Source organism: Mustela lutreola, chromosome 3 (genome assembly GCF_030435805.1).
Source record: "Mustela lutreola isolate mMusLut2 chromosome 3, mMusLut2.pri, whole genome shotgun sequence".
NCBI classification, from domain to species: Eukaryota; Metazoa; Chordata; class Mammalia; order Carnivora; family Mustelidae; genus Mustela; species Mustela lutreola.
The window spans coordinates 198,657,758-198,677,723 of record NC_081292.1 but is presented as its reverse complement, the minus strand read 5'-3'; the positions used below and the strand labels follow the sequence as shown (position 1 = coordinate 198,677,723).

At 46.4% G+C, this 19,966-nt stretch overlaps 1 protein-coding gene across 1 annotated transcript in view; it reads left to right on the top strand.

Annotated features, from left to right (window-relative positions):
* The window catches only part of LOC131827973 (aldehyde oxidase 2), a 79,208-nt gene that overhangs the window by 48,495 nt on the left and 10,747 nt on the right, over positions 1 to 19,966 (top strand). Inside the window, exons 27-35 of the mRNA XM_059168893.1 lie at positions 488 to 715; positions 5,246 to 5,341; positions 7,187 to 7,315; positions 9,202 to 9,276; positions 9,999 to 10,051; positions 11,407 to 11,521; positions 15,582 to 15,647; positions 15,756 to 15,944; positions 18,466 to 18,633. Coding sequence (XP_059024876.1) covers positions 488 to 715; positions 5,246 to 5,341; positions 7,187 to 7,315; positions 9,202 to 9,276; positions 9,999 to 10,051; positions 11,407 to 11,521; positions 15,582 to 15,647; positions 15,756 to 15,944; positions 18,466 to 18,633 — 1,119 coding nt within the window. The remainder of the gene's footprint in view (positions 1 to 487; positions 716 to 5,245; positions 5,342 to 7,186; positions 7,316 to 9,201; positions 9,277 to 9,998; positions 10,052 to 11,406; positions 11,522 to 15,581; positions 15,648 to 15,755; positions 15,945 to 18,465; positions 18,634 to 19,966) is intronic.

The following is a 19,966-nucleotide window of genomic DNA, read 5'->3' as shown; positions in this document are numbered from 1 at the left end:
AATCTTGAGTTGTGACAATACATCCTTGCTTTGTTATACAAGCTACCAACTCTTCCTCATCCCCTGAACCTTGTAGGAAAATAGGAGTATCTGCTTCCCTCAGCCCCTCCATCCTGCTGCCCTCCAGGGACCAGTTACTACCACTACCCTCCGCTTTCAGTGGGGAGGGGAGGGGCACGGAGGGGAGAGGAAGAGCAGAGGGAGAAGGAGAGCAAGCTGCCTGCTGAGCAGGGAGCCCAGTGCGGGGCTCAAACCCAGGACCCTGGGATCATGACCTAACCGAAGGCAGACGCCCAACCGACTGATCCACCCAGGTGCCCCTAACTCCCATTATTTTTGCAAAAGCACATGCTGTTCAAAGAAAGAAGCAGCACCTTGTCTTCTCCCCATCAAAGTTTGTGTTTTAATTTGGAAGTTTTTCAAGTCTCTCTTTTGCAGTCAGTTTCTGTCTTACCATAGCTATCAACTTGACTTCTCACCATTTCAGATTAGGGAGAAAAACATGTACAGAACAGTTGATAAAACCATCTACAAACAAGCATTCAGCCCTGAGACCCTGATAAGATGTTGGAATGAGTGTCTGGACAAGTCTTCCTTTCACAGCAGAAGAATGCAAGTGGAAGAGTTTAACAAGAAGAATTACTGGAAGAAGAAAGGCATGGCAATCGTCCCCATGAAGTTTTCAGTCGGTTTTGCTGCCACAAGCTATCATCAGGTAAGGCTTTTCTACATGATAAATAGCCCTCAGAAGGGATGCACTTCTCACCCTGTCGGCTCATGCTGACTTTGGGAGAAGGTCACATTCCCCAGGCACCGAGCCCCTCCCTCCCCCAGCCCCCCCCCCCCCCCCCCGAGAAATGTAAGAAAGCTCGGAGCAGCTGCCCCATCCGCAAGCTCGTGCAACGCGGTCCCGCAGGAAACATGGCTCTGTGGCAGAAAAGGGCATCAGGAAGCCTGCTAGCAGCACAGCTGCCGGGTCTCAGCAGTGACCACGATCACTACCCCACCCCACCCCGAATCATCCCTATGCCAAAGGGAATGAGAGCGCACAAGGCCTGGGGTGCTGAGCTCTCTGAGCCCAGGGCTTACGGCTTGGGCAGGAAGTGGGCTTCTCCCGGTCTGTGCCCCAGGCCCTCAGCTCTCCTCCGTGCCCCAAAGTCTAGGCAGAGAGGTCACTGCATGTTGCCCTGACAAGCTGGCTATTTCCAGTCACCTCTCCCAGGAATCTATGTCAATTCTAGTGGGGAAACGGGTGCATGGTCCAAAAGTCCTTCCCGGGAGATTGCAAAAGGAAGAGGCAATCATCCTCTGGGAGAGACACTCAGGGGCCCCATCCAGAAGGCAGGAGGAAAGGTGGCAAATAGATTAGTCCATTAAATAACACAGGACTGGTATAGACGAGTGTCCCCAGCAATCCCAATGGGTGCCCTATGGGGAAGCTGTTTAGAAAATCAGGAAATGTTATCGCCTCCCCATTATTGTCCACCAGAAGCAGAAACTCTGCAACTGGTAAAAGCTTATACACATTAGATCTAAATCTAAATATAAAAATGCATTAGATCTCCCTGTGCATGTACCAGTGAAAGCATTTTCCCACTTAACACCCAACTACCAGTAGCCAATAGACACCCATGCATGCACACACATCAAAAGCTGCCCTGCCCGAGGAAACCCTTCTCATGGCATAAAGCACTTGCCCCCAGACTCCAAGCAACTGGAGTCGGGTGGACCCGAGCAATGCTTGGCCCTGCCGCTTACTAGCTGTGTGATATTAAGCAAGTTACTTAACCTCTCTGAGTCTCAGCTTCCTCGATTATAAAATGAGAATAATAATCCTTTCTCTCAGGATTGATGAGGACTCAACAAGCTAATAAAAGCAAAGCACTTGGCAGGGTTCCTGGAGCTCTGCGGAGCTGTCCAAGGCTGCACACTCCCCTCCCCCAGGAGACCTCAGATGCACCTCTCAGGGCCGCAGCTCCCCCAGTGAGTAGGAGGAGACTCCTGGTCTCCTGAGTCAAGGCCAGCAGCCTGTCAACAGGGCGGTGCACAAGGTTAACCGTCACCACTGTGGGCCTGGACTGATTCAGCAGCTGGAGGAGTGAGTCTAGATATCTGCCTGTGTGGTTTTCTTTTTTTCCTCCAACACCAAATGCTGTGTTCTTTTCCACACCAATCCTCAAACAACTGAGCGGGAATCCAATTCTGACACTAACTACCCAGATCTAGCACAGGCCCTACCGATCAAGGGCTAAGCCCCACGAGTCTGCCTCCATTTCCATCACCAGCAAAAGTGAGGTGCCCAAGCTATTCACACTCTGCCCGGGCAGCTACAAATTCAGGGGTTTCCACTGCCCACCTCCCTTAGGTTCGGTGATTTGCTAGAGCAACTCACAGAACTGTGGAGAGCACTCTGCTTACTATCATGACCAGTTTGTTACAGAGGACAGCACCGAGGAAGAACACACAAGGCAAAATATGTGAGAGGGGAATGGGGCTTCCACGCCCTTCCCCTCCAGCTGGTGGCTGTGGCCACCCACCCAGAAGCTCCCCAAACCCCGTCGTTTGTGAGTTTTATGAAGGGTTCATTACACAGGCACAGCTGATGAAATCATTGGCCAGTGGTGATCAAACTCAATCTCTGGTTCCTCTCCTCTTCCTGAAAGTCAGAGGGTGAGGCTAAAAGCTGAAACCCTCTAACCACGTGGTCGGTTTTTCTGGCAACAGTTCCTACCCCCTACAAACTGTCTAGGATTCTCCCAAGAATCATCTGAACAGCAGACAAAAGACAGTAAATTCCCAGAATTTTGGGACCTCTGTGCCAAAAATCAGGGACAAAGACCATATATTTATTTTTTATTATATGATACGTCCCCTCACCTGTATGGCTGCCCTTCGCCTAAACCACAGTCTACTCTGCCATCATCCAAGGGAGCCAACTTCTCACCTCAACACACACAAACACAGCCTTATATCAAGGAATGACTTTAAAGCTCTATTTGAAAGGCCTCCAGTTTCTTCACAGAGATCCAAACTGATGTGTCCAGGAATCACCAGGCTCAGAGTTGAAACGTGTTATTTCAGGGCAGCTGATGACCCACAAAGCTGGAACACCTACTCTCCAAACTAGGCATGGGGAGCACCGTCAGAGGGAGTCAGAAGGCCCACAGTGATAAATACTATTATTAGCATCTATAAGCCTGGGTGCCCCAAAGCTCCTCCAAGCCATTGAGACAGAATACAATGAGGTCCTAATTCTTCCCCCTTCCCTTCCTCCTCCTCCTGGAATGAAAAATACCACATTTCCATTGGTCCAATTCAACAAACATTTATTTAGTGTCTCTGTGACTCAGACTTCTCTTAGTTCTCTACAGGACACGAAACCAAATGAGACCAAGTGCTCTCCTTCCATGAGATGCTCTGAGAAGGGCGGGTCACCCCCTTTATTCGCTGCCTGCAGCTGTCATAAGGAAGTACCACCGACTGGGTGGCTTCCAACAACAAATGTATATTCTCCTGGTTCCTGAGGCTTGAAGTTCAAAATCAGGGTGTCTGCAGGGCAAGGCTCCTCAGAAGTTCCCTTGCCTCTTCCAGCTTCTGGTTCTCCCCGTGTCCCTTGGCTTGTGGCCACGTCCCTCCAGTCCCGGCCTCCATCTTCACGTGGCCTTCTTTGCTGTGTGTCTTCACACAGCCTCATAGAAGAACATCAGTCATTGAATTTAGAGCCCATCCTAATCCACTATGATTCTTAACTAATTATATCTGCAAAGACTCTATTTCCAAAGAAGGTTGCATTGGAAGGTTCCAGGTGGGCAGGAATTTGCAGGGGACACTAGTCACCCCAGTTCGCCCCCGTAAGAGGAAGGGCAGAGAAGCAGGTGACTGATCCTTCCCAGACGGGAATGAGAAGTGTTTGCGGAAGCTCTAACCGAACAGAGACCAGAGGTATGGGTCTGACGGCCTGGGAGGCCAGGAAGTGAGAACAGCTCTAGCATGAGCACAGGTCAGGAAGGAGCAGCAGTAAGGCAAAGCAGGAAAAGATAGCGATGGGACGGGAAATGTACACTAGACCGAATCCTCAAAGACCTCATGTGGTAATAAGGAGCTAGGCTTTGCCATACAAACAGTGGGGAATCTGGGCCCACCTTGCCCAGCGGTAAACCCGTCTTCCCTTACATGATTCCATGCAATTGTGTCCTTAGGGCGCCCTTCCCCAGGCTTCTCAAAAGCAGTTGGATCTGCCCTCCCAGGTCCCGAGGGCCCTTATACCCTGCCCACTGTCTCACAAATCATTCTGCCTTATGACCTGCTTTCCAACCTGTCCCCCATCCCAGTGGGAGCTACTACATTGTTGAGGAAGATCCACATCTTGTTCATCTGTGTATATCCAGAGCTGAGCACAGGTTGGCACAGAACATGCGTCAAGTACGTAATAAATGTTTAATTAGGTAGCTCAATGGTCATCCAGAGACTTTAAGCAGGGGAGTGACTTGCAAAGAGTTAGAACCAATAGTCATAACTCCTGAGTATCCAGAGGGGCTCCTATTAAGCCAGGTTCCTGGGACACCTGGGGGGCTCAGTCAGTTACGCATCCAACTCTTGGTTTCAGGTCAGGTCCTGATCTCAGTGTCAGGAGATCGATCCCCATGTCAGGATCCATGCTCCGTGTGGCGTCTGCTTGAGATTCTCTCTCCTTCCATTGCCCTCCTGCTCCCCCACTCATCCTTACTCATGCTCTCTCTTTCGTGTTCTCTCTCAAATAAAAAAATAATTAGAAATTATAACATGGTGACAGTGGATGACATACTTGTCCAAATTGTGTATTAGCAACCTAGTGTCCAAACTTTAAAAATCATGCATACTGGTCGAAATAGAAAAGCTGGGAAACTCTTGCTGGAGGTAAAGCCTGCACGGGGCACCTGCCACAGTTCTCCAGGGCTCACTGGTGGTGGTGTCACTAACCACAACCTCCACCCAAAAGCCTGGCCAAAAAATTTTAAATTAAATTTTCCAAAAAATTATAAATAAAAAATATAAATAAATAAATAAATAAAACCAGATTCCTAAATAGGAATGTTCTTTACAGGTGACTTTTGCCTAGAACAGAACTAAGCTTCAGAATCCCAGCAGGAAAGCTTGCCTCTCCGACCCTCCTCATTCAGTGAGACTGGGGTGTCACTCCCTCATTGGTTGACATCGAACCTCACTAAACTTGCACTGAGCTGTGCCTTCTGGGTTGTTTTATCAGGCAGCTGCCCTCGTTCATATCTACACGGATGGCTCTGTGTTGGTCACCCACGGAGGCAACGAACTGGGACAAGGTATTCACACCAAAATGCTGCAGGTAAGCTACCTACAATTAAGTCATTTATCTCTCTGTACATTGTTGACGTGACTGGCAGTTGGCACTAATTACAGGGGAGATGATCAAACCCTAAGGACTTGACGATTTGGTTGAAAATCTTCTTCCATAGCAAATGGAATGTCTGAGATAGCAGAAATCCCATGTACGTATGAATAGTCCCAGAACGTGGCCAGGCTTTTGGGTGGAGGTTGTGGTTAGTGACACCACCACCAGTGAGCCCTGGAGAACTGTGGCAGGTGCCCCGTGCAGGCTTTACCTCCAGCAAGAGTTTCCCAGCTTTTCTATTTCGACCAGTATGCATGATTTTTAAAGTTTGGACACTAGGTTGCTAATACACAATTTGGACAAGTAAGGACAAGTATGTCATCCACTGTCACCATGTCATAATTTCTAAAGTACATTTTAACACGCGCACACACATGTGCACAGAGTAGGGAGATAGGATCTCAAGAGAGAAAAGAGAATAATCCTTTAAATTGAATTCATTTAACCATGACCAATTTATTAGATTACTATAGTACCTAGCTCAGTTTGACCCTCCAGCCCCTTAGCTCCTCTGGACTACGCCCCCTACATTCCACAGAGTCCTACAGGACTCCGCAGTTCTCGTACCTTGTAGCCCCTCTCCCTCCCTTCCCCAACTCCAGCCACCGACAGAGGCACAGGCGCCAGGTCTGGCTGGTCACAGCTCCTGGACGCACCGGCTGCAGGGACGGACCCGGGGGGAGAAGCGTGGGACCAAGATCCTTTCCTGCACCGATGTGCCGATGCTGGCAGAAAAGGACTAGCATCGCCTCACGGTTGCTGAGCTCCTGTGCTGTAAGCCAGGCGTTGTCAGAGGCCCTTCTCCTGCACCATTGAGGAAACATGCCTATTCCTGGAAATAACAGCCATCGTAGGAAGAAAAATGAATGTGAGAGGCAGCGAGGCAGCGAGAGGACCCTGAAGAGACCAGAAAGACTTCGGTGCAGATGTGTGTGACACAGCCTCCCCCTGTCCTTCCCAGCAAGGGGACCGAATACATCTCTTGGGCTCTTCATCACCAAACACCAATAAAGTTGCCCCCCCCTTTTTTTTCTTTTCCCATTTTGCCTCTTTCTGGGGAAACTTAATCTTACAACAGCGTTAGTCTGTAGATTGGCACTTGGGAACAAGTCCGTAACTACAGACGTCGGGAGAAAAGTTTTTTTGCCAAAACTAAAAGACAACAGAAACCAAAATCGTGCTTTTTCCTTCCTTCCTTGTTCCCTCCCTCCCTTTCTTACTCTCGTTTTCTTTCTTTGTGATTAAATATCTTTCTTTCCACATGTGTCTGCTAGAGAACCTGGAAGAAAAAGAACAGGAAGGAAGAAAGCGGACAGCAAAGACTAGAGGAGCAAAAAAAGGAGGGAAAATAGAAGACAAAAGAGGGAGAATCCAAGGATAAGGCTGGGAGGACATGAGAGAAGACGGGCCCTCGAGGTCATTTGAAATTCGTCGGATGTTCATACCAACAGATTTAAGACCAACCTCTGAACCAGTCGGTCCCATCTCTCTCTCCCTGCCACTGTCACCAAATAAAACTCAGGAAAAAAGTAAACCCTTCACATGCTAAACACACTAACTTTGAAAGGAAGAACCACTATGGAATATTACCAAGAAAAGGCTTTAAAAATCAGCAGGGCTCTACTAAAAAAGTGGTTTTAATTTTTTTAAGACACATTAATTTAGGCTTTCAAGGATAACATGGATGTAATATAAACAGTAGGATTTTTTAACTAAAAATATGACTCACATCTTCCTAGAAGACTTGACCAGACTCGAAAATATTTGTTTTTCTCCCAGGTGGCCAGCCGTGAACTGAAAATCCCCATGTCCTCGGTGCACATCTGTGAAACAAGCACGGCCATGGTACCCAACACCATCGCTACTGCAGCTTCCATCGGCTCGGACGTGAACGGCAGAGCCGTGCAGGTGCCCTCCCCAGCCTGTCTCTCCCTTCCGCACCGTGTCCCTATCTCGGGCTCTCCAAGCTCGATGCAGACACAAGCAGTTGGCTTCCGAGAAGTCATCTGTGGCATTAAACACAGTCTCAGGATAACCAGACTGTCAGAAGAGCGTGCTCATTTGAGGAGGGGACCCTGAGGGGACACGTAGACACGTAGTGTCAGCGGCTCAAACATAGCAAAAGCTCCTGCCTTGCGCACAGAGCGGTCCAGAGGGAGCGCTCAGGCATTAGAGTACCTGAGACTAATGGCAGGTCCTCCGCCTTCAGCGTGTGGCTCTCAAGGCTGCCCTGAGCATCATCACCAGGGAGAAAGCACAGAGGGCAGACCAGGAAGAGATGCAAATCACTTCCACTAGTCATCGCCTGGCGGCACAAGTCTCGGCCGTGTCCAAGTGCAGGGGATGAGGGGTAGGCCATAGGCCCAGCTGCTGTGGAGCAGGGGGAGAATGCTGCTTGGTGAATAAGCAGTCTCTGTCCCTGGGACACACAGAGAGAAGAAATCTGGGCGCCGAGTATTGCCGAGCTGGGCAGGTTTCCTCTGACACAAGCAAGGACCAGCAGGCAGAACCCCGGCCCCTTAGATGTGGTTCCATTCAAGTGTCTACATCAGGGCCGTCCTACCACAGCACTCGTGCTAATCCTTTGTACTTATTTTCTAACTGATATTTCTTCTGCTAAATTTTCACTTTTTCAGAATAGACTATGATTCCTTAATTCAGAGACCCGATGGCACATACTTTTGAAGTCATGTCATGTTTCTGTTATAAACCTTTCCATTGGGACATTGTGGAGAGCATATTCTCCAAACCTTGCACTTAGGCTACCAAAAGGGACCATTTTCAAATCCATCTGACCTCCACAGACACACTTGTTAGGGGCTAAAATCCAGAGGTTCTTTCACTCAGAACAAACGTGGAGGAAACTTCTTGAGACCCAGTTTTGGGTAGGATCAAGCACAAGATAGAAATAGCTCAGTGTGTATGGGGGCCGTCAACCCAAACTAAGCATTAACCCATCTTCTGGAGTTTTATGTTTCTGTGTTAAGGATCAGAAACTTTGCAGATCTAGACTATTATAAAGACAAATTTAGTTATCTTCTCACTTCACATCCAAAACCAAGACCTTCCTTACAGTGGTTTGGGGGCAGATGGATAAACAGATGGAAGAATGGACAGAGTGGAGTAATATCTCAGACCCACAGGGCTGTTGCTATGTTATTGTTGCAGGCCAGAAAGCACAAATTAGAATGGAAATAAGATGTTTTGGGACACCTGGGTGGCCCAGTCAGTTAAGTATCAGCCTTTGGCTTGGGTCATGATCCCAGGGTCCTGGGATGGAGTACGCATTGGGCTCCTTGCTCAGCAGGGAGCCTGCTTCTCCCCCTGCTTGCCACTCCCCCTGCTGTGTTCTCTCCCTCTCTCTCTAACAAATGAATAAATAAAACCTTTTTAAAAAATAAATTAAATAAAAATACTATAGCTTAAAGAAAAGATCTTTTGTTCCTTTGATTTTAATGGCTAGAAAATACAAAAGAAGGTATAAGTCAAAAATGTAGAAAAACAGAAGGAATTAGGAGCACAACTAGAAAGGGGAACTGAAAGTAGAAATTCAGCTGAGCCTGTATTTTTGTAGGAAGTGAACCAGGGAGGTTTTAAAAAAACCAATCATGCAGTAACTGATACTCCTCAAGGTCAGGGACTGTGTCTTCACTGTCTCTGTGTTCCCAGTGTATCCATATCAAGCACTTTGTAAACATTGATCAACCTGATCAGTTATCAATCACTGTTCTTCCACACAAATCCCAACCACCAGGTCCTGCTCTAATGAGGCTTCCCTTCTTTACCCTCTCAAGGATGCTTGTCAGATCCTTCTGAAACGCCTTGAGCCCATCATTAAGAAAAATCCAGAAGGTACATGGGAAGACTGGGTAAGTGTTCCACTCTGTTCGTGACGACACATGAGAAAACAGTCCCAAGCAGGGCCGAGAGGAAAACACACAGTTTTTCTGGGAGGGATTTCTGCGTAAGGGCAGGATCATGAAAGCCTGACACGGCTACTCCATGCTGTGTACCAGGTACGTGTAAGAAAGCACATAGGGAGCAGCATCACTGAGAGGAGGAACGGAAGCATATGAAGAACACCCAGAAAGCCTTACCACTCTGCTTCAATAAGAAGAGGAAACGACTTAGCCTTCCTAAGCCCCCCCCCACACACAGTTGTTTTAAATGGGGAGGAGGAAAACCAAAAGGCCTTATTGTTATTAAACATGTCTCAAAGGAAATGACTCATCTAATCCAACTTTACAACATCCTTTCTTATCTCATTAGAACAGTTATCTCACACTCAAACTCTCATCGAGGGTCCTAACATTTAGAAACGAAGCCCCCCAACACCTTGCGAGCTCAGCCCCTCCGTCATGGATGTGCAGCAGGAACCTATTGTACTTGTTTAGTTCGGACAGCTCAGCCCAACCAGAAGGAAGCTCTTAGTGTACCAGCTGAGGGAAGAAACGTTACAGTGAGTTCTATCACCGGCAACAAAGCACCAGCAACAATTACCAGATGTCAATTTTGATATAGGGAATATTTTCATTTTCACCTCTCAGATGATGTATCTATTTTGTTCTGACTAAATATGCCCGTTCTGCAGATAGAGGCTGCTTTTGAACAAAGAATCAGTCTTTCGGCCACTGGATACTTCAGGTAAAAATTACAGTAATATCTGAACGGAGCTGATAAAATATAAGGTGACCCAATTGCTCTGGGGCTTAGCTCCCTTATTTGTAAAACAAATTTTTATTATGTGGTCAGTGAGGTCCCTTCTAAGCCTAAGATTATATGATTTTTTTTTAATTTTTTTTTTTTTTTTTTTTTTTTTTTACCAGAGGGGGGGGGAGAGAGCTAGCACAGGCAGACAGAATGGCAGGCAGAGGGAGAAGCAGGCTCCCTGCCGAGCAAGGAGCCCGATGTAGGACTCGATCCCAGAACGCTGGGATCATGACCTGAGCCGAAGGCAGCCGCTTAACCAACTGAGCCACCCAGGCGTCCCAGATTATATGATTTTATGTAAGCCTTTGAACTATGTCCAAAGAAATGTTAAATAATAAAAATACCCTTATTGCGTAAAAAAAAATTTAATATAACTTAGAACATCCGATCATCATTTACTATTCATTGTTGAGTAGTAGAAAATACCGTCACTAGAAACAACTTCCAACAACTTTACAAATCTCCCTCCCTTTATCATAAAACCTCTCTGTTTTGAGGCTCCTCTCTGGGCAGGAAGAGACTCATAGGATGGTCCCCAATCATCATTTGCTCCGTTTCTGTCTGTGGGAGGCCCTCCGTCAATTCATGCTTATTGAATGAAGCACAAAGAGAGCCGGATGTCACGTTCAGGAAGTGTATGACATGAGTTTTATAACCTAGTGAAACAAATCAGCGAACTAAACACACACATGCACAGAGAGAGAGAGAGAAAGAAAATAGTAAAGCAGCTTTTTCATGAAGAAAGAAGTAAAGAAGAAGGTGACAGCCCAGTGTACTTGACGAGCTCGAAATCTCTGAGTTCAGTTACCAAGAAGAGAGCAAATCAGCCCTTTAGCCTGGCACGTGTTCCATTGTACATTAAGGCACTGAGTTCCACGCCCTTTTTTAACCATCCCTGAATCATCACCGATTCCGCAGTTAGCACAGCCTAGGGGGTCCCTTTGGGAATGTTGATAGAATCAGCTGAGGTCCTCAATCCACAGGACTAAAGCTCAAACCCTACACCATGGATACAGACACACTGGGAGGTCCAGACCAAAACAGTCTGTCGGAGTCTCTCTCTTTTTGGCATCCTAACTGTAGCACGAAGAGTATCTTCTTTAAGTGGAGGCACATGAGAGTGCTGCTGTAATTAGCTGGGTTAGAAATGCAGATGGCAGTTTAAATGAGCTTAAAAAGCAGTTGAAATAAGTATCAATACAATAAAATACTATCATGGCTTTTAAAATGAGTCAGCATTGTTTGGAACCCCACCACCACAAGCTGATGGGCTTTCTTTCTTCCATCAGGGGCTACAAGGCCTTCATGGACTGGGAGAAGGGAGAAGGAGACCCTTTTCCATACTATGTCTATGGAGCAGCCTGTTCCGAGGTTGAAATTGACTGCCTGACCGGAGCTCACAAGGTCAGCCGAAGATACCTTTCCTCTTGGCAAGTTAAAACAACAACCTCAAAATTGTGCCATACGATAAATACTTGTAATTGAACAGTAAATTTTGTAATACTTGTACAACAAGAACAGGATTTTTTTTTTTCCAGTTCCTTGGGAAGGTCTAGAGATCCAGCCTCACGCTGAATTTCCACTTAAAAAGGAAGGAATTGCTCTTCCCAGTGGCTGGGGGTCGCCAGACGTAGGGGGTAGGGGCATAGTTGAAAGGAGTAGAGGGGGGTCAAAAGCTACAAACTTCCAGTTTATAAAAGAATTAAGTCACGTAGATGTAAGGTGCAATGTGAAGACCACAGTTAATAATACTGTATTGCATATTTGAAAGTCGTTAAGGGAGTAGATCTTAAAACTCCTCATCACATGAAAAAAGAATGTTTAACCATGTGTGGTAATGGTAACTATGTTAACTAGACCACTGTGATAGTCATTTCGTAATACACACAAATATCAAATTGCTATGCTGTACACCTGAAACTAATATAAAGTCATATGTCCATTATACCTCAACAAAAAAATTAAGTTAATTTAAAAAAATTTTTAAAGATGTAGTCAAAAAAGAATTGCTCATGATAGCCTAAAATGCATTGTTTTTTATTCCATTTCAGGCAACAAAATTGCTTTCCAAAGTTTTTGCCAAAAAAAAAAAAAAAATCTGTTCCTAAAGTAAGGTCAACTTATCTAATCCAAAAGGAATAGGTCATTGAGTAAATTGTCTTGAGTAAACATTTGAGAACACATAGCAATGTGATGTTTCTCCGAAGTCAGTTATCCCAAGGATATTACTGTCCCTAACAAAACAGATGGGGCAGGGGTGAAAAAATAATTTTTATGTTTACTACTTAATCAAGCATCCTGCTGGAGGCAGAGTCATATTTAATCAAAAGCTAACAACTTCCCCCCAAAAAATGCTGACTTCCACCATAAAAGGTAAACCATGAATATACCTCAGGTATCATTCTTAGAATAGAGAGACTACAGAAAACTTAAATATAATATAGTGTCCCCAGTAAGAGACTCTTAACCATAGGAAACAAATTGAGGGTTGCTGGAGGTGGGGGGGAATGGGGTGACTGGTGATGGGCCTTAAGGAGGGCACTTGATGTAATGAGCCCTGAGTGTTAAATGCAACTGATGAATTATTGAACTCTACGTCTGAAACTAACAGTACACTGTATGTTAACTAATTGAATTTAAATAAAATACGTTATTTTTAAAAAAAAGAATATAGGGTCGCCTGAGAGGCTCAGTGGGTTAAAAGCCTCTGCCTTCGTCTCAGGTCATGATCTCAGGGTCCTGGGATCGAGCCCCGCATTGGGCTCTCTGCTCAGCGGGGACCCTGCTTCCCCCCACCTCTCTGCTTGCCTCTGCCTACTTGTGATCTCTGTCAAATAAAAAAATAAAATCTTTAAAAAAAAAAAAAAGAATATAGGATAACCAAAGTATAGTAATTGTTAGGAAACTTACAGAATGGACCAATGACACATTTAAATTCCATATACAGATTATTCCAGCATCATCTTGAACCATTCTTAGCTGAAATTAGAAATGGTCAATTTGGGGCACCTGGGTGGCTCAGTCAGTTAAGCATCTGCTTTCAGCTGGATCATGATCCCAGGGTCCTGGGATTAAGCCCCACATCGGGTTCCTTGCTTGGTGGGGAGCCTGCTTCTCTCTCTGCTTCTGCCTGCTTGTTCTTTCTCTCTCTCTCTCTCACGAATAAATAAATAAAATCTTTAAAAAAAAAAAAAAAGGAAATGGTCAATTTATGTAAAATAGGAAGGAAATTGCAAATACTAACTGGAAATTCTTACCAAAATGACTTCTATTGTCCCATTCTTAGTAAATCTGTCCATCACTTAAACTTTATATAAATAAGATAGAAAATACAGTAAATGAAGGGATGTCTGGAGAGCAGTTGCCCTCCATTCTACTTGAGTTCACCCTTAGGGTACATTATCTCTCCATTTTCACTCTAGATCATTGTGAAGAAGTAAACTCATGAAATTAGGATCACAGATTGTTCATATGATTATTTTAAAACTGTGTTTCCTAATGTTTTTCACATCATGGCACACATAGATAATGATAATATTGGCACAGCACGATTTTTCAAGCAAGGAACTCATGTTTGCAGGTGACCAGCCTGAGGATCCTGTCCCAGACTCGCAGAAATCCAAGTGCCAGTGTCCTGACACACCTGTAACCCAGCCAGGGCTCCACACTCAGTGGAAAGCTGTTTTTAAAGGTGTTTCTGGTTTTTTTAAGATTTTTAATTATTTATTTGACAGAGAGAGATCACAAGTAGGCAGAGAGGCAGGCAGAGAGAGGGGGAAGCAGGCATCCTGCTAAGCAGAGAGCCAGATGCGAGGCTCGATCCCAGGACCCTGGGATCATGACCTGAGCCGAAGGCAGAGGCTTAACCCACTGAGCCACCCAGGTGCCCCAAGGTGTGCTTTTTTTTGTTAAGATTTTATTTATCTGACAGGGAGAGAGAGAGCATGAGCAGGAGAAGGGGCAGAAGGGAAGGGAGAAGCAGACTCCCCACGGAGCAGGGAGCTTGACAGGCGGCTCTGTCCGAGGACTCTGAGACATGCCTGAGCCGAAGGCAGACACTTAACCGACTGAGCCAGCCAGGCGCCCCTGGAAAGTGTTTTTAGGAATCAACTAATATTCTGGTTCTCTACCCCATGGGTGGTGTTGCGAGATTTAGTACTAGCAAATAAAAATACAGGATGGCTGGTTAAATTTGAATTTCAGAGAAGCAGCAAATAAATTTCCAATATAAATATGTCGCTGCAGCATTGGGGACACACATATTGTATCTGACAAGTCTAGCTGAAGGCTTTGGTATAAATCCCTGAAGAAACCAATCCCATGGGGATCTTCCAGAATTTATGGTACCAGTAAAGTTAAAATCTGGCTGTCCCTGTGGCTTCCTTATTACTTGTTAAGGTTCAGCCATTGTGGTATCACATAAGTCTGTGAAAGAGTTTATTCCTTGAAGAGGCAAACTTCTTTTAACTAAAGGGAGATCAGAGAAACTGAATGGCAGGCCTGCTCCTGCTGGCTGAGCCGGAATGTGCGTCCGTCCCGTTAGTGCACAGTCATCTCTTCCCACTGCCCAACACCCTTAAGGCAAAATATGTTTTCAAGATGGAAGTGAACTCAAGGCCCACTCTGAGATGTGTCTAACCTCCTGCCCTATCTGTTGAGAATAAATGAAGGATAGTCCCAATGTCCATGGAAGATTGTCTGAAAGGTCAGCTTTTAAGTCAAAACAGAACTGCTGACCCAAAGGGCTTGATAGAAGGGAGGAGCCCAGCTGGTAAGCCCAAACAGAGGATGCTGCTACTGTCAGAACAAGCCCAGGACATGGGGGCGGAAGGAAAGCCCAGCGATACTCCGAGGTAGACCACTGGCACATAAGGGCTTTCTGTTTCTCCTTAACAACCAATCTGCCTGGGCCCTATGCCAACGTATAAGGGCCAAGTTAGTGTGATGTTTCTCAGGGAAGGAAGGAGATTAACATAGTCAAAGGCAGTCTCAACATTCACCTCCTGTGTTCCAAGATCTTTCATAACTCCAATTTCATACTTGCCAGTATGGCTACACGGTTTCCTCTGCAAAATGGCAATAATAGCGCCTCCAACAAATCATCGCGAGGACTCCGGGAGCTCGTGAAATGCAGCAGAACAACAAATCCAGGTTTAGAATCAGGTGAGCAACCAGGATCAGTTATTCAGTAAGCGACACTCAAAGGCACTCAGATACCATGGACTTTGGAATCACTTAAAAGAAGTCAGAACCAGGATTACGTAAGATCTTCTGGGGTCATGGCTGGTCCCAGCACTAACGTGGAAGGGCTTGGCAGATTTCTTCCCCCCTCTAAAACTGAGGAGGTTCAGGGGGGGTGATTAGCCAGCAGGAGTTCTGGAGTAAGTGGAGATCTTTAAATAAACCTTAAGATAATCTTTTTAATTTAAGTTTTTAACGGTGAGATCATTATCATTTTTGGCAGAAAATCCGAGCGGACATCGTCATGGATGTGTGTTGCAGCCTAAACCCTGCCATTGACATTGGGCAGGTAGGTGCCGGCCCACGAGGATGGACACTTCCTGAAAGTCATTCTGGGGTAGCCAAGTACTTCTAAAAGGCATACAGCATCACGGAGCTCGACGTTTTCTCCTTTCAGGTTGAGGGTTCCTTTATTCAGGGAATGGGCCTTTATACCACTGAAGAACTAAAATATTCCCCAGAAGGTGTTCTGTACTCTCAAGGCCCAGATGAGTACAAAATTCCAGCGATCGCTGACGTCCCAGAGGAGTTCAATGTCTCCCTGTTACCATCATCACAAAGCCCGCCGACCATCTATTCCTCCAAGGTAAGCACCCAAACACCTGCTGCTGTGTGGTGTGATCATCGAGCAGCATGTAAATGAAAGCAGGTGGACAAAAATAATCATAATCATGGTCATAATCATGCCAACCTGTATCAGGAGCAAATGACAAGAGACTATTAGAATTTGGAGAAGAGTCACCCAGGGATAAGCGATCTCTGCCCAATGACCATCCTTGGCCAAGGGCTTTATGTGTTAGTATCCTCTTTCACTGGAAATGCTAAAATTCAGTGAAAAGTTCCGATCTGACAGAATAATAGTTTCACTTAAGAGCCTTACGGCTGAAATAGTAAATGAGATTGAAGGCGTCACACTCCTGAAATCCTGGGAAGCTGCGGCAGCATCGGAAGCATCCTGGACCAAGGCCTCAGTGGACCTGGGTTCCTACCCTCACCTCGCCAGCTCCCTGTGATGGCAAATGAAACGCTCACCTCTTGGGGGCTCAGGGTTCTCGTCCATCCCCAGAAATGGATCCAGAACACTGGTTCTCCACTGGGCCACAGGGGACATTTGGCAGTGTCTGGGGATATACGTGGTTGTCACACTGGGGTTGTGGAGCGAGGAGATGCGACTACTCTGGGTAGAGAGGCCAGGGATGCTGCTAAATAAAGAGCTTTCAGTGCACAAGAAAGCCCCCAGCAAAGGCTTCTCTGGCCCAGAGTGTTGGTGGTGTCAGGAAACAAAGACACAAACCGTTAGTCATTGCTAGCGTAGTGGAGTTGCGAACGAAAAGAAAGGTTAGCTTTTACTGGCACTGCTGCATGGAGATTATGAGAAAGTCACTCTCGGTAGAAACTTCCTTTAGGCTTGAGATGTATTGCTAAAACTTCCTTTCAAGACTTTCAGGTGGCTTCTTACTAGGGGTGATGAACTGATGTATGAGAAAATGAGTTCACCTATATCTCTGGAATGTTCTCCTTTCCAAACTGGAGCGCACTGTCAGCCCAGGAACTTTCTCTGGGTGTGCGTGGGGCGGGGGGGGGGGGGGGGGGGGGGGGTTGCAAATTTGAAAGGAAGGAAAATCAGCATCCCCTTTGGATTCTCATTAGGCTGGAAATCACTCAAAGAGCAGCTTTCAGGCCACCAAGAACAGTAGGACGGGGAACCTGTGAGTCCTGTGGCTGTGGCCAGCCACTCATAGGCAGAGCCTGAGGAAAATCATGGGTTTACAGGTGCCCCATGGAGTGTACTATGTAATAATAACAGGGACCTACCGAGTACCAGGCGCTATGCTAGGTGCTTTTGCACTTCCTGAACTTTACAACACCCTGTAACGCAAATATCATTGCCCGAATTTCACCAATAGAGGGACAAAGGCTCTGAGAGATAATCCCACCCAGAGAAATAGAGGAAGTAAGAGCCAGGATGCGAACTTCATGTCTCCAGCTCAGGGTTGCAAATTGGGGGCCCACTGGCTAAATGTAGGCTTCAGATGTGTTTTCTGTGACCCACACAGTGTTTTTTTTAAATCAGGGAGTTGTAGGGGCACCCGGATGGCTCAGTTGGTTAAGTGGCCAACTCTTGATTTCAGCTCGGGTCATGATCTCAGGGCCCTGGGATCAAGCCCCACACTGGGCTCCGTGTTCAACAGCAAGTCTGCTCGAGATTCTCTCTCCCTCTCCTCGCTCTCTCAAATAAATAAGTCTTAAAAATCAGAGAACTGTACATTAAAATAAGATTATCTAAATTCTCTTGAAAAATTGGATGATCTGGTAATTTTGGTTATATTCTTAGAAGACATCAATTGCTAGAACTGAAGAACAGGGGTCCCTTTAGACAGGACATGGCAATATCTCTATTCCCCGTAATTCCCACTTTTCCTTGCTGTCCCTCAACTGCTCACATCACTCATGTATATTACCTGACTGTTCCCTGCATGTGATAGGTCTGCACGCCATCATCTGCTGCCCAAGTCTGTACTCTTCTTCTAGAGTATCCTACCTCTCCGGTGCTACAGTCCTAACGAGGCATTTTTCTCTCACTCATGAAGTTGGCCGTTGAATGTGCTTCTCTAAACAGGATACCACACAGGGCACCCGGGAGGCTCAGTCAGTCAAGCACCTGCCTTCGGCTCAGGTCATGATCCAGGGTCCTGGGATGGAGTTCCACATCGGGCTCTCTGCTCTTCAGGGAGCCTGCTCCTCTCTCTGCCCCCCCCCCACTCTCTCTCTCTAATGAGTAAATAGATAAAATCTTTAAAAATAAATAAATAAATAAACAATAGGATACCCCCCACACACACACACATGCACGCACCTACCTTTCCTATAGACAAAGATTTAAAGACAACATTACAGATCTAGGAACTTCAGGGCATACTGGGATTTTTATGAGTACTCAAGCTTCATTCAGTCAATATGTCAGTGAACAAATTATTGAGAATTACTGTGAACAAGACATTGTGCTAGACATTAGGGATACAATGATGGAAAAAGACCTGGGTCCTGAAATATAGTAGCTTGTAATCTAGTCTAGAAGATTCTACAACAAACGTGCTCTCTTGCAGGGCTTGGGGGAGTCCGGAATGTTCCTGGGCTCATCTGTGTTCTTCGCCATCACTGATGCGGTGGCTGCAGCCCACAGGGAAAGGGGCATAGCCGAGGACTTCACAGTGAGGAGCCCAGCGACACCAGAATGGGTTCGAATGGCCTGTGCGGATCGGTTCACAGAGATGGTATGGAATTATTGATTGTTTTCCTAAAAGGTGACTTTTCTGTCTCTTATTTCTTAGGCCTCTGAGGTCAATTCATAACCCAATCTGATCAAATTACAAGCTCAAATTATAAAATAAAAGCTAATCAGAGTACAAGAGGGTAAAAATAAATCACACAATACCTTTTTTAGGTGTAGCAATTTTAAATTTTTTAAAAGCATTTCCACATCTGGTATGTGTTTGGTTGTCTCGGCAGCACTGAGGCGGGATGATTTATCATGCTTCAAAAACTAGTAGCTGAATAGGAAGCAACTGGATAATGTCGCGGAGCTGTTGTAAATATTTCCTCCTCTGTCCTGCCTGATCTATCCTACTCTTCAAGAAAAGCAAACACAGAAACTACCCATGTCTCGCGTGGCTACATCTGATAATGTATTGTCCATGTGCCCTTTACAAACATAGAGGACACCTTTCCTAGAGAAATGACAGGATCTTTTTACGAGCTGCTGCTTGTGCACGGCACGACCATGCCTGCCGGCCCAGGAGAGGGAGGACGGGCCGTCACCAGCGACATGCGCCCGCACGCAGCCATCCCAACCCCCGACTGGTGCAAACACGTCCCCTCGGTGAGGTCGTTGAGCCCACCTGTGCCCATTTCCTCGTAGATCCTAATGTAACTAATAACACTAGTTACACTGATTGAGCACTGCCCTAAGTATTTTACACAGATCATCTCATCAGTCATTTCGCTAACTCTATCAGGTAACTGGTATTATTTTCTTCATTTTACTATTGAGGAAACTTTGTCCAAAGTCAAGATTCGAACCCAGACCGTCTAGCTCCAGTATAGTACGTTGCCTCTCAGAGAGAAAAGAATTGATTCTGTACCTCTTAAAAGAAATTTGTGTGTTCAGATCTATAGTTCACTAGAGAACTAAGCCTCAGTACTTAACGAACCTCTTCAAAGCAGCCAGCCGTAGAGCGGAGGAGTAATGTGACCCAGGATTTGGGAACGCCGCTCATCGCGACATCACGACACATTTCCTTCCCTGACACGATCCGCTCCTCTTCCCACCTCCAAATCGGACCCCCACATTTCTTGCGCTCCCGCCACACCCGGCGGCCCCGCTTTCCCACCAAGTGTCCCGGCAACGGCCGCGCCCCGCGAGGCGGCCCCTCCCCTGACTGCCCCAGGGGGTTACTACCGCCTGCCTCCGCTCAGTCCTGCTCAACTGGCCACAGTCGGAACCAGCCTCCCCCCATGGCAGGGAGCCCTTCCCTGGGCTGACCCGAGCCTCGAGGGCCCGGCCCGCCCCTCCCACCAGCGATGGTCACACGGTAACTGCGGAATCAC